We start from the raw sequence: 14,313 nt of genomic DNA, 5'->3' as shown, positions 1-14,313 counted from the left end.
CGCTTTTGTTTTAAATTCATCATTAACAATAAATTCTTTTACCAAATATACAACGCAATATTTATCTTCTTAAATTTATTCCATCGAATATTTTTATTTTACACAAAATATGTGTAACAATTACTAAATTTTCAAAATTGTATTGTTGATTAAGTGAGAGTGGAAACTAATGAAACAATCGTGTTGTTTTTTGATCACATTCTTTTAAATACAAAATTGTAAATTTACAATCGAATTTACTCGAAGATCGAATAATATATATAAAAATCAAATAATTTTCATACAATCAATTATATAAAATACAAAAATACAAGTTATTTGAAGTCATTTTCATTCATTGTTAGATTAAAAAGTTAATTGTTTTTGAAATTCTACAAAATATACAGGTAAATTAAACATTAAAAAATATCTAGCATAATACGACCATTTGAGTTATCTTATATCGAGAAAAGATAATAGTTTCATATGAAATGAACATATTGTTTGTTTCAACAAAGGCATCTGTTTGCAAGATTTCACTTGATAGATGAGTGCTTTTATTCTCTACTAAATCACAGAACAGAGATATTACATTAATACTCTTTAGAAATTTGAAGCAGTTCGAACGGTTATCTACCCTATTTCTATTTCCAAGAAGAATAATTTTCCTATAAATCGAATCAAAATTTCATACCTTTTTGATTAAATAATATTTAAATCCATAAATTATATTTAAATTAACACGTATAATATAATTGTTTTTGAATCTAGAATAAAATAATAGATACGTAATTATCAACATAACTTATCATTCAAGTTGATCCAAATTCTTTTTTAAATTGGAGTAGCAAAATAAGAAGAAAAATATTTATCTACTTTTTAAAAAATAAATTAATTCTATCTAAATAATAAATTAGTTATCTAAAAAAACTTTTTAATTATCAGTAGAAGAAAGAAGAAGAAATAACGTTGGAAAAATTCTAGCATTTTCATTGAGTTGTTTGAAAAGATTTGTCAGTGCGGCAGTTTATAAGAAAAGAAACTGATATTAGTTATACGGTCGATCTACCATGATGGCGCACGGTCGTGCGCCGTTACCATCCTCTAAGAAGAAAAATATACCCTTGTGGCCACTGCTTGCGCTTTGCCCGGTTCTCACAGAGTATCATAATTTCGACTGTAAAATTTTTATCTATCTTATCGTGTCGTATTTGTAAAATAATTGCATTGTGCGTTATCGGGAATTATATTTTTCTTTTTAAAACGTGAAATACGTACGCGTGAAAGAAATATTCATATAAAAGTTATATCCATGTAAAAGTTATGCAATATCATTATAATTAAAGAGCGTGCAATGATCGTACATGGTCTGCATGGTTGGCGCGTTAAAAAATTGGTTAAAAATCTCACGTTTGTTATATACCAAATATTTATAAACTGAATGAAACGAAGCAATTTTTGATGCGAGATAATTCTGTCGAAAAAGAATATGATTACCTTACATATAGAGTGAATTAATATTTATAATACAAGAGAGCAAAATTTTATGACTTAAAGTATATAAAATGGCAAAATTGTATTAAAAATATTGTTTTCAAACCAAAGAAAAAAAATAAAAGGTAAAAGAAGATAAAGAAATCATTCTTTTTCATTTGTTAACTTATTTTTAATTGATTAACTTGATCACATATTGATAACTTGTCTTTAAGAAAATTAAATAGATTTTGAATAAATTGAAGATATTAAATTAAAAAAAATCTTATTCTTCATTTATTTTTAAATATATATATTAGACCTAGAATAACCAATATATATATATATATATATAAATACAGTTATTTAGTTTTAATTTTTTACCAGTTTAATTAAAAATGAATTAAAAATCTAAAAGTTAAAAATAATTAAATTTATAAATTCTTACAATCAAATTTTTCAAAAATAGTACTTCCAATATCCAATATATTATTCTTTTTATTTTTTATTTTATTTTATATTATAAAATCTTCTCGATTTTAATAATATCAAAAATTTCGATTCACTTTATATGTGTTACAATTTATAAAAATTTGTGAAATATTTGCAAATAAATATCAAATTATGTTGAATTAACAACTATATTTATGATCGTAATTTTTCTTGAAATTATATAATTATATATTTTTCTTGCATAGTATCGTAATACGTGCCAGCGATGATAAATAACAATATAACATAAAATGCAAAAATAAAAAAGTGACTTCAGAGTAACATATCTGATAAAACTTTTCTTCTAATCGAAATTTTACTATATGTAACAGATCAAATTTGTGATAAAGAAAAGCCGCAGGCTGCTAATATCAGAATCCTTATTTATCTCATTCCTTCTAAAGACAGTTTAACAGTTTATGACCTAAAATCCTGTTTATCGTTTTAACGGAAATGAAATCCTTATGTACAATCCATTTTCGTTGAACTTCTCATAGTTACTATCGAACCATAAATAGTATTAATGTCAATATTTTAATATTATTGTGATGAAGTTCGTCAATTACATCTTTTTTCTTATTTAAAAAAAAAATAAAAAACAAAAGAAATATAAGAGAATCACAAAAATCGATTCAATTGCACTGAATTATCTATAATAAATTAAATTATTTTTCGTTAAATTATTTATTGTTTATTTATTATATTTTATATTTTATTTATAACTATATAACTTAGAATATTAGCAAATAACTTATTGCATATTCGACGAGCTAGTAAGCTTAATGAGACTAGAGCACGTACTTACAATATTCATAGGTTTACTCTGATCATTTCTAGTTGGATATAATTTCTCCTCTTTCATTGTTCCATACACGTACAAATAATAATTTATTTTCCTTTATACATAATTTATGTTATATTATATTGAAATATGCATAAAATATAAAACATGAAAAACAAAAAAAGAACAATTTAATAATTATTGTCTTTATTTATTAATGAATCATAAAATATTTATAGTAAAATATATATACATATTATAGTAAAAAAATATATGTACATTTTCTTTTATTGAAATAGTAAAATAATTTTTAAACTAAAGATTCGTATTATTATTTATGTACTAAATAAAAATAAACATAAAAATTTATTATAATATCAATATTTACGTACTTACAGAAAAATTTAAAATTACAAAAATATATAATATTAAAAATATATATATTAAATATTTAAAATAAATTATTCGTTGCATTATTTAATTTTTATTCGTAAAAATTATGAATTATTCTTTTATAAAAATAACAGAAATCATTAACTATTTTGATTTTCTCTCGAATGATATATTTTTGTTAAGAAAGTTTATATATTTCTTATATTAAGATAAAAGATCGGAAATAGATGTCATTATAGTCGTATAAAGCGCTCTCTGATGACGAATGTGTGAATCACGAAGAAACGTCATGTAATCTGCAATCATAGTTGACATACAAGTTCAGAGTCGTCTGCTTGTGCATGTAATGCTGTAGTTAACCTTAATAATTCGTTGTATACGTTAAGATCAGATATTAAATCATTGCGTAAAAAAGAACGCTACAATGGACGACAAATCTGAACGTTTAAAAACGAATGAAGAAATTATAGAAGAGCTTACGAAAGATCTAGAAAGTTCTTGTATCAAAGAAAATGATAATTATACTACGTCAAAGGACAATATCCAAGAATCGAAAAATGGTAATCTGTCGAATGATTGCAACGAACGTATAAAACGAAACAGTGATGATGATAATTGGGAAACAAAGTGCAAAGGGGATGCAAATCATGAAAAAGATAATATGGATGAAGAAATATTAAAAGAAAGAGAACAAAATCTTTCTGAAGAAGAAAAAGAAGTTTGTATTTATTTATATAATTTTTAAAATTATAGCAGTGATAAAAATATATCACAAAATTTATATATTTTTTTCTTTTTTCAGACTCTTAAAGCAGAAGCAGAAAAATATAAAAATGAAGGAAATGATTTATTTAAACGCGATGAATACCTTGAGGCAATATCTGTCTACACGCAAGGAATTCAAACTTGTCCATTAGCCTATAGTAAAGAGAGATCCATTTTGTATGCCAACAGAGCTGCTGCAAAGTTAAAATGTTTGGTAATGATATTATATAAAGAATATACTTTTCAAAGAAACAATTTTTTAGCTCTAATATTTATGTAATATTATTTATAATATTATAATAGGATAGAGAATCTGCAATATCCGATTGCACAAAAGCTATAGAATTAAATCCAAGTTACGTGAAAGTATATGCTAGAAGGGCTCGACTATATGAAGAGACAGAGAAATTAGATGAAGCTTTGGAAGATTACAAAAAGATTTTAACTTTTGATCCTGGTCATACAGAGGCAAATTATGCAGTTCGAGTAATTATGAAAATATATTTTCTTTTATTTTGTGATATTTATTATTAATATCATTTATTAACATTAATTTCTTTCACAGAGATTACCTCCATTGATTCACGAAAGAAATGAAAAATTGAAAGCTGAAATGCTGGGAAAACTGAAAGATTTAGGAAATATGGTATTGAAACCTTTTGGACTTTCCACGAATAATTTTGAACTACAAAAGGATCCAAATAGCGGTGGTTATTCCGTGAAGTTTCATCAGAATCCTAGATAATACAGTAATTGATACATATATTAAACGTCATAAGAATGGATTCTGAAAACATGTCGCGGAATATTGATACATACATACCTATGTAAATTCTGCTTGAATGGTGTGTGTTTGTTGTAATAAAAATATAAACATTATAATAGATATTTAGATGAAGATATTGAAATTTGTATTTGTATATAGAAAAACGTAAAATCGTAAAATCTCGTTCGATTTTACGACGATACGAAGTTAGCTTATTTCACTACCAATTAACATTTGATAAAATTTGTTTCAAAACTTACAATATTGTGACTGATTACTCGAATACGGCACAAGATTTACGAATTATAAACGAAGTAAGTATACGTTCTTGCGTTTATCATATACGGCGTAAAATAATTATTTATTAGATTATTTACTTGTCATATATTTTGACACATCAATTTTATTTACAATTGCATGTCGCTTGTTACATTGTTGATTTATAGTTTCCTTGGTATCTACTTCAATTAATGTTTCGATCGATGAGCGTCGAATAAATATAACGAAAATTTTGTTTGCAAGAGAATATCAAATGATAACATTTATGAATAATAAAAAAACTAGTAGATTGCGAATCCTTGATATTTTTAACATTTATCTTTAGATGAATGTGACATGATTTATAAAACTCTTCCTCTTTTTTTTCTCTACGTATATAACGATCTTATTATATATATATATATATATGTACAAATTCAACAAACTATAGACAAAAATCTATTTTTATCTTATACAATTGAAAATATAGGAAACTCGAACGAATGAACGATCTTAAAAAATACAGGTGCAACGAACGAACAACAGGAGAAATCGCGTAAAGATATGGATTGTTATATTTGCTTCCTATTCTTTGGTCTCAATATACATATTTAGGTTCCTATACATCTTTCCTTCATCCTACATGTTTGATATTTATATTCAATTTGTTATTCGTCTAAATATAGTTAAATATAGTTATAATTTCATGTGAAGCTGTCTACTCGTTTCTTTTTTCTCCTTTCTTTCTTGTTAGTTACCGTTAATTTATTCACTCGGTTTTCATTTTTGTTATGATGCACATATTAGATAGTGACATTTTGATAGCGGCGCGCATGCGCATTCATCTGATACAGATAGTATCAAAGGGATGCGAATAAAAGAAAAGAGATAGAGGATTATGTGTAGATGTATGCACGTACGCGTGCGTGTGTAGGTGGATTGGTAACAGGGTGGTTTCGCGTGCGCGCATGCTCACATGTTGTAAGTAAAATGTATAGATATATGGGAGGAAAAGAGAGAGAAAGAGCTATAATAAAGGAGGGTGGTGGCAATGGTGTACGAGAAGAGATGCGAAAGGATTCATTCGTGAGCAGCGCATAAACGTAGTGAAACAGGCGGTTACAGTCGAACGATAAATGGTGTATCGGTCGGTGGATGTGGGTGGTATGTGCGAGTAAAGATCGTTAAAACGAGAAGCCTATATGAGTGTTTAGGAATGGCCTCTTAAACACATACAAACTGACAGTGCAAAAATTGAAGAAAAAGAAAAAAAAAAGAAAGGAAACGAATCGAGAAAAATTAAGAATACAACGGGTTTCAATACGAAGAAAAATCAAAGCGGATAAAGTAAAGAAAGAGAGGAGGGGGGGGATAAAAAATACGTGAAAATAAAATAAAAGATAAGGAATGCGAAAGCATAGGATTTTCGTATTGTCGGTATATTTTATACGGCATAAGAATGTCTGAATCACCGATGAAAGGAAACAACGATATTGGACGTTGTATTAAGTCGAGGGTGGTTCAGTAAGCACGACACCTACGTTTCCAAGAAGACGACGCCTACGTACCGCGCAAACACGTCGAGAACGCATTGTAACTGACAGTTTTTATGCAAATCAATAATTCGAGCACGACGCAGCGATAAAGTTTGCCTTTAATTTTTAATAGAAATATTTAATATCTCTGTTTTCGAATAACAACGACAGTACGCAACACTCGGCACTCGATAGCGAGTTTCCTTCGCGATAGGAATCTTCGCAGGATTATTGAGTGTAAAAAAAAAATCGAAAAGGTGTTTTCGATTATTAAATGGCTGATTATTAATCCATCTTTTGGGCGACAATAATCGGTGCTGCGGTTGCATGTTTTAAGACATTTGAGAAAGACATTGGCGAATTTGCTGGTGCATAATGTGCAACGTTTCTGAGAAAGGGGTAAGCCGGACTGCGAGTTACCATACATACATACATACGTCGTGTTCTACCATTTAACGATCGGTAGAAATCTCGAATTGGGTCACTTTCACTAACAATTTCATTTTCCTCACGCTCTTCATATTCATGTGCTAATTATAACTAAAATTATTTCGGTATTGCCGATGAAAACAGTTTAAATAGGAAACTTCATTGCGATGTTATTTCGATTTTGAAACATATATTTCGTCACAAATATTTTTATCGAAATTCTTATCGCAGTATAATTTTATATCATAGTAAGAAGTTAATTGTATTATCTTTTTATTATTATCTCTAGTTTAATAATTTGATACGTAATTTTATGTATCTATATTTCGTTTGCTACTAAATGTATTATATACATTTACAGAGTTTCAAATATTTAGTCACGTGAAGACTTATTTACTCGATCGGTTGCAAATAATTTATTCAATTTTAATAATTTTTATGTCGATTGCAAATCGAATATCTTTTTACACGCAAAAAGTGGAAAAGAATAAAAAAGAATCGAAAATTTGATTTCTCGTTCGTCCATATTTAAATTTCGATAATTATCTACAAAAATAAATGTCAAATAGTAACTCGAATATAAAAAAAAAACATGTTGAAAAAATTTACAAATTTTTTTTTCAATCAAATTCAATGATTTTTTTTACAATGATTTTTACAAAAGAATTGAATGAAAATAGTAACAGAAAGATTTACTTTATTTTTAACTAAATTAATATAGATATACATATCATGTTATAAATACAAAGAGATCTGATCATGATTGAAGAATAAGAATATATTACTAATTCCGTGATCAAATTGCGAAATCTGATATAATTTTACATAATAATTTTAAATATTTGGCTACAATGAAATAAATATCATTGTTTACAAATTAATAGATTTTTTTAAATATATATAAAAAAATATATACAATCAATCGTAGAAATAAATAACATAATAAAATAATTTTTTTATATTTTGAATACAATTTCATTTGTATATTTTACGTAACAATGATATCTACTGAAAAAATTTTATTTTTATTTATCTCGTATCATTATCATTACAAAGTTACTTAAGAAAACGAAAAACTAAAACTTTGAACGTTGATTTTATCTTCTTGAAATGATAATCTATTTAAAAAAAATTATATATTATATATACATTAAACTTTTATCAATAAATATAGAAACAAAATTAAATTTTTATAATATAAGGAACAAATTGTAAATATATATAAAAATATCTCAATACACTCTATACACAGAATACACTGGAATATTTTTTTTTTACTTTAAAAAAATAACATATCGGATTAACCATAAATAAATCTATATATTTCGCAATTTTAAATATATTTCCTATATCGTATATATTTTTTCGTTTTTAATACAAATGTTGTTGTTATATTTAACACTAATATTCTATTTTCTATCACAATATTGATTATAAAATTATCATACAATCAAATTATTTTCTTCTCGTTAATTTTTTATTTTCTCATAAGAATAGATATGAATGAAAAATTTGTATCTCTTTCGTTTATTCGTAAAATACCTTTATTTATTGTTAAATATTGTTATTCGTAATATAGTTAATATAATAACTATATGTATCAAATGTGTACGTGTGTGTGTGTGTACTTTACGAATCATTAAATAAGTATCTTTCTTACGATCGATACGTAATATTGGAACGAAAACAATTAAATTTTTTTCAATATTTTATTGGATTGAAAGCCAATTAATGGCTTTTATTAATTAATTAAAAAATAATATTTATAAAATCGAAGAACTTGAAATATGTTCAACGTTAAATAAATTTGTTAAAATGTTACATAACATTACTCATAAACTAGTATACTTTTGCGAATGAAACTGACCTATATCTCTATATTCGGATAGATATATCCTAAAATTCCAAATATTTTCAACTTATAACAGTTTAAGTAACTTGTAATAATAGAAATAATAAAAATAAATAGTTTACAATTAACGAAATGAGACAATGTTACAATGAAAATTTTAATTTATTTAAAACTTTATTTTACAAAAAGGCAAACAATATTGCGATAATTCTTTTTTTTTCAATTTTATAAGAGTAAATAAATTAAAAAAATTTTACATTATTTCTTGTAACAACTATTTTATACATAATATAAAATTCAAGATACAAGAAAATAGAAAACTACTCAAAATCTCTCAAAGTTTAATTAAGTATCATATAATTTTTGAAAGTATCATACAAATCTTTTAAAAATATCCACTTATCTACTAACTTAATCCTATCTATCTATTTAAATCCTATTAATTAATGCAAATAAGTGACTTAACTTTTTTCTCTCTCCCTTTATTTTTAATATTTACACATAAAAGAAAAAGACACGTATATCATTCATTAAATTTACATGAAATATGTTTCAGTCGAAGACAATGAGGCGAATTCAGTTACAAAGTAATTCGCGGCGCAAAAGACGGCCTTTGCGCATAGGTCTCTTCATCGTATATGTGTTAGTTCAGTACATCACTTGTGCAAAAATACCTGAAGAGCTAACTTCCACTTATCCCAGTTCTACGGATCGCGAGGAAAACTGGACCGTGGAATCTACCTTGGAGTCGTTTACAACCACGGTTGAGGTTGAGGAAACGATTATTAAGGAGCTTCCACCGGTAGAAAATGTAGCGAAGGAAATGGATGAGAAAAATGAAGGGGGGAACAAGGAGGAGGAAGTGGGCGAGAAACAACAACAAGAGGAGAAAGGCAAGGAAGAAAAGATAAAGGAAGAAGAAAAATCGAAGGAAGCGAATGAAAAGTCAAAGGAGGAATTAGTGGAAAAACCGGTAGTCCCTAAGAAAGAAGTCACAACGATTTTATCCAAGAATGTTCCTAGAACCACAACGGTGAGACTCTGATATTTTTTTTTTTATCATCGAATTCCATATGGATACCACATTGGAACTCGTCCGATTTTCATTTTGGACGTAAATAAGAGATATTGCTTATTCGAGATTCTAGGTTCCATCAACGACCACTGTAAAATACGAACGCGCAACATGGAGGCCGAGAAGAGAAAACTGTTCACCACCAGCGATCGAACAATTTCCACGGCCTTTAATGGGTCCGGATGCTAGGAAACACGGTGGATTAATCATTCACATTTTAGCCGCGATCTACACTTTTCTAGGCCTTGCCATCGTTTGCGACGATTACTTTGTCTCCAGTTTGGACCGAATTTGCGAAGGTAAAGGAAAAAAAAACTTTCGAAGAGAGAAATTTATACGTTCAAAATTTAATTGTTATTCTTTGTTGTTAACAAAAATGTTAAATTTTGTTACACGCAGAGCTACGATTGTCTCCCGATGTTGCTGGAGCAACTTTCATGGCTGCGGGTTCCTCAGCCCCGGAATTGGCAACTGTGGTAATCGGCGTTTTCTTTGCCAAAGATGATATTGGAGTAAGTATTTCGTTGATCATATGGAATAATATCTGATATCTGGTTAAATTTCAAATTTAATTATTATATGGAACATGGTAGGAAATTATAACGAACATTGCTGTTGCAGATAAGCGGTGTGATTGGAAGCGCAGTATTCAATATAATGTTCGTGATATCGGTTTGCGGGCTTTGCACGACAACAGTGTCAAAATTGAATTGGTGGCCCCTTTGCCGGGATTGTTTCTTTTACGCGGTATCGATATTGGTAATGCTCGGTACGATCTACAACGAATCCATATCATGGTGAGAGAATTTCAACATTTTTATCAAAATTTATTTTTTTTTTATATCGTCGTAATATCGTGTACTAAATTTTCTCTTTCAGGATGGAATCCTTGTTCATGTTGATTATGTACGGTGTGTATTGCGTGGCGTTGTCTTTCAACACTAGATTGGAACGATGGGCGAAATCTTACAATATACCTTTTCTACCAAAAGACGACGAACCCGCGGAAGAAAGCGCTCTCGTTAGTTACAGATCGTTGCAAGAGGATCGTTTATCGTACACAGGGCCTTGTTCTCCTACGGATCAATATAAAACACACGAAGGTAATCGATCGTCATACGAGTATCTGAATGTTCGATTTACTTTTATAAATCAATCTTTTATAAATAATTTATCCCAGAAAAAAAAGGAATAAAGATATGTAGAGCTACCTCTAGTTTATAACCTTGAAATATGTTATCAAAATCATCATTTTGAACAACTTTTTCTTACACGAGTAATAAATGAAATATTCACAAAAATATATTTAGCATTGTATATTTAATTGGTGAACATTTTTTTAAGATTTTCTCTTATTATTAAGAGTGAATACATAAAGAATACATCTTCAATCTATAAAAAATCTAGCCTAACTTAAAGTCATTTTTGGATAAATTAAAATAGAATTTGGATTAAATTATTTTTCTGGGATGGGAATACAAAAGAAAAAAAACTATCCATGCTTTTATATCTTTTATATTCAAAAATATCATATCAATGCAGGAGAAATTATCATTTATAGGATTAATTTAGAAAAGATATCCAAGTTCAGAATATTTTTTTTATCTACATTCTATTAAACGCAAAATGCTATTGAAAATTAAAAACTCCGTAAAAGATTATTAAAAGTGGAAGTGATTCTATTACCTTATTATATACTTGATCATCTTGTCTACAGCGGCAACAGGAGGACCAACCGCACCTGAAACGAACGAGGCAGCACCTCCGAAACAACCAGAATATTACAAAGCGAAGGAACCAGATCCAAACGAAATATCGCCTTTGGAGAAGCCTACAGATGGCAGCAAATGGACGCTTTTCACGTGGGGCCTTGTTTACCCGATTCATTTCATGTGCCGCGCAACGATGCCAGATTGCCGCCAAGAAAAATTTCGCAATTGGTATCCCTTCACCTTCTGCGTATCGATGGTTTGGATTAGTTTCTATAGTTACATCATGGTGTGGATGATCACGATCATAGGTAAGATGAATTTTCTAACGGATATTAAAAGAGTAAAGTTTAAGTGGCTCTATTTCGTTTCTTTCTTTTCATCGCCGAAATTCGATATTCCATAGGCAGTACTCTCGGTATACCCGACACGATGATGGGTCTGACGTTTGTCGCTGCTGGCGTCAGTGTGCCTGATGCTCTTTCATCGTTAGCGGTGATTAAAGAAGGACTTGGCGACATGGCGGTGAGCAACGCGGTTGGAAGTAACGTCTTCGATATTCTAGTTTGTCTCGGGCTTCCTTGGTTTATACAAACTGCAATGATACAGCCAGGCTCGCACGTGAACGTCACCAGCCGAGGTAAGATCATAACGGTTGGATTGAATTTTGATAAATTTAATTATAATAACGGATCGTTTCTCGAATTTGAAATATAAATGAATCTAAAAATCTTTCTTCTTTTATCGCCAGGTCTGACGTATTCGACGGTATCTTTACTGTCAACAGTGATATTCTTAGTACTAGCGACCCATTTGAATGGCTGGAAGTTAGATCGACGGTACGGGGTGATACTGATGATTTGGTATTTGGTGTTTATCACATTTGCCTCACTCTACGAGCTAAATATCTTTGGTGAAATGAATCCTCCGTCATGCTATAGCACGTTTTAAAAAAGAAAAAAAACGTGATTTAATTACGCATAGGACGACGAGGAAAATGAAGCATGAGAAATGGGATTGAAGAGGAGCAGAAGAGGGGATACGTGTACGTGTGTTTGTGGATGTGTATATGTGAGTGTGTGAGTGTGTGTGCATACAAGCAACCGACAGCATGCTCGATGAAAATGTTCTCATTGCATTCGATCTCGCTACATTATATACGTGCCATACGGTTAAACCATAATGAAAAATTTTTCGAATACTTTTTTATAACTCTTACATTTCTTTTCCTCTTATTTCTTTCGTTCAACACCTTCTTATTATATTATATTTCTTCTCCTCTTTTTTATTCTGTTTCTTTTTTTTTTCTTTTGCTTTCTGTTTCCAATCTCGTTTCTACTTTTTTCGCTTCTTGCCCTACTTTAATTTCTGTAAGTCATACTATAATTATCTATAAATTTGAATTGCAAGAAGTAAGAAAGGAATGGGAAAAAAAAATTACAAGATTACAATTTGCACCAAGATCGAAGTGTTTTTTAAATACGTTTGTCTCGGGATCTATTTGTATAAGTAAGTACTTGTGTGATTCGTTTTTTTACTTTCTTTAAATCGATCTATTCAAATTTGAGCGATATATATCTTCCATAGTTTCCGCAATAATAACATAAATTTCACTTTTCGATAAGATATCAATCAATCTTCGCGAACGAACAAGTTTCTCAGTATTCCATCGAATATTTCTCTTCCACTCGTTGTTTTGCAAAATATTAATCGAGCCTTCTTTTAAAAAAAAAAAGAGAATAAAACGGAAAAATAGAAAAAAAAAGAAAAAACAAACGCAGAAAAATCATAGAAGGCTTGTTCGTAAAATGACGTTAGCATAACTTGTATGCTTGAAATCGATTAAACGGACAATACACTTACAGTATTAAAACGTTAATAACGTTAATAAATATTAGGCCATTTAGAATACTTACAATAGTAATATAGAAGTGTTTCGATTGATCGAATCAATTCTTCGAATCGTCGATGAGCAAAATATTGCAGACTGAAGACTCGAGACAATCGTTTTCGTTACTTACATGAATCTTTTATTTCGTGGGACGCGTGGCCCTCTTTCAAAGCTGTTTTATTATTCGACTCTTCCCTATTCTAGTTTTACGATGAAATTACTTTTCCAATTGAAAGCGATTCTTTGCTTCCCTTTATATCTATATATATATTATATATACATTTATATATATATATATGATTATTCATTATACTCATTTTAAATATTTTTCGCAACTTGACATCGAGTCGATTTCCTCGCATCGCGTAATCATTCGTCCGTCCGTGCGATTATTAATTCGTTCATTCGTGTTTTCATTTCCTTTCCTCGTTAATTCTTTGCATATTAATACATGTAGCAGTGTACACTAGCATACAAACAATTATATTATCGTTTTAAAAGTAATTGTTCTCTTATTGTAATCCGCGTCGTTTTTTGATCACGCACATACATGCAATGTACACACACACGTATTTTCATACAGATACGTATGTGCGTATGTTGATTTGATGAACGAATTCTTTTCAATTATTACGAAAACGGATCAGTATCTATTCGCGCGGAAAAACTTGACTTTCCTAGAAACAGTTTTTTGACAGATTTTTCTAATTAACGCATTAATTATAGAAAATTAGTACATTAGATACAAAACGATTAAATCCAATGAAGTAATTCGTGTTCGTTCGAACCAACAAAAGCGATGTAGAACGTTGAATAAGGATTTTTTCTTTTCTTTTCAAGTGTTTACGCGTTATATTGTTTAATTTTTACTAGTTTTATGATTACCCATTTTATTTAAAAATATTTTATCAATTA

At 28.9% G+C, this 14,313-nt stretch overlaps 2 protein-coding genes and 1 long non-coding RNA gene across 3 annotated transcripts; 2 read left to right on the top strand and 1 right to left on the bottom strand.

Moving 5' to 3' along the window:
* The first annotated feature begins 3,355 nt into the window (after positions 1-3,355).
* Positions 3,356-5,620, top strand: LOC107998467 (tetratricopeptide repeat protein 1). The gene is made up of 4 exons (XM_017057765.2): positions 3,356-3,836; positions 3,921-4,097; positions 4,187-4,369; positions 4,449-5,620. Exons 1-4 carry the CDS (start codon positions 3,543-3,545, stop codon positions 4,626-4,628), a joined length of 834 nt encoding a protein of 277 aa, XP_016913254.1. The 5' UTR covers positions 3,356-3,542; the 3' UTR covers positions 4,629-5,620.
* Positions 5,621-5,774: 154 nt separating this feature from the next.
* On the top strand, positions 5,775-12,708 carry LOC107998466 (probable sodium/potassium/calcium exchanger CG1090). The gene is made up of 9 exons (XM_017057764.3): positions 5,775-6,841; positions 9,280-9,756; positions 9,872-10,097; positions 10,198-10,310; positions 10,420-10,595; positions 10,678-10,901; positions 11,516-11,818; positions 11,914-12,147; positions 12,259-12,708. Exons 1-9 carry the CDS (start codon positions 6,818-6,820, stop codon positions 12,456-12,458), a joined length of 1,977 nt encoding a protein of 658 aa, XP_016913253.1. The 5' UTR covers positions 5,775-6,817; the 3' UTR covers positions 12,459-12,708.
* Positions 9,209-11,625, bottom strand: LOC133666499 (uncharacterized). Its single transcript, XR_009830709.1, has 2 exons — positions 11,485-11,625; positions 9,209-10,874 (listed from the first exon to the last, which is right to left on the bottom strand). It is a non-coding gene; the product is annotated as an uncharacterized LOC133666499 (long non-coding RNA).
* Positions 12,709-14,313: the final 1,605 nt, after the last annotated feature.

The sequence above is a fragment of the Apis cerana genome, linkage group LG7 (genome assembly GCF_029169275.1).
Source record: "Apis cerana isolate GH-2021 linkage group LG7, AcerK_1.0, whole genome shotgun sequence".
Classification (NCBI taxonomy): domain Eukaryota; kingdom Metazoa; phylum Arthropoda; class Insecta; order Hymenoptera; family Apidae; genus Apis; species Apis cerana.
The sequence above is the reverse complement of the archived record's forward strand: the minus strand, read 5'-3'. Positions and strand labels throughout refer to the sequence as shown.

What these genes read in the sequence shown, in the direction of transcription:
- LOC107998466 (XM_017057764.3), top strand. Translation starts at nt 6,818, where the DNA reads ATGTGCAACGTTTCTGAGAAAGGG. An exon ending in ATGTTCCTAGAACCACAACG is followed by an intron (nt 9,757 to 9,871) that starts GTGAGACTCTGA and finishes TCGAGATTCTAG; the next exon opens with GTTCCATCAACGACCACTGT. An exon ending in TTGCCAAAGATGATATTGGA is followed by an intron (nt 10,311 to 10,419) that starts GTAAGTATTTCG and finishes TTGCTGTTGCAG; the next exon opens with ATAAGCGGTGTGATTGGAAG.
- LOC107998467 (XM_017057765.2), top strand. Translation starts at nt 3,543, where the DNA reads ATGGACGACAAATCTGAACGTTTAAAAACGAATGAAGAAATTATAGAA. An exon ending in CTGCAAAGTTAAAATGTTTG is followed by an intron (nt 4,098 to 4,186) that starts GTAATGATATTA and finishes ATATTATAATAG; the next exon opens with GATAGAGAATCTGCAATATC. An exon ending in AGGCAAATTATGCAGTTCGA is followed by an intron (nt 4,370 to 4,448) that starts GTAATTATGAAA and finishes TTTCTTTCACAG; the next exon opens with AGATTACCTCCATTGATTCA.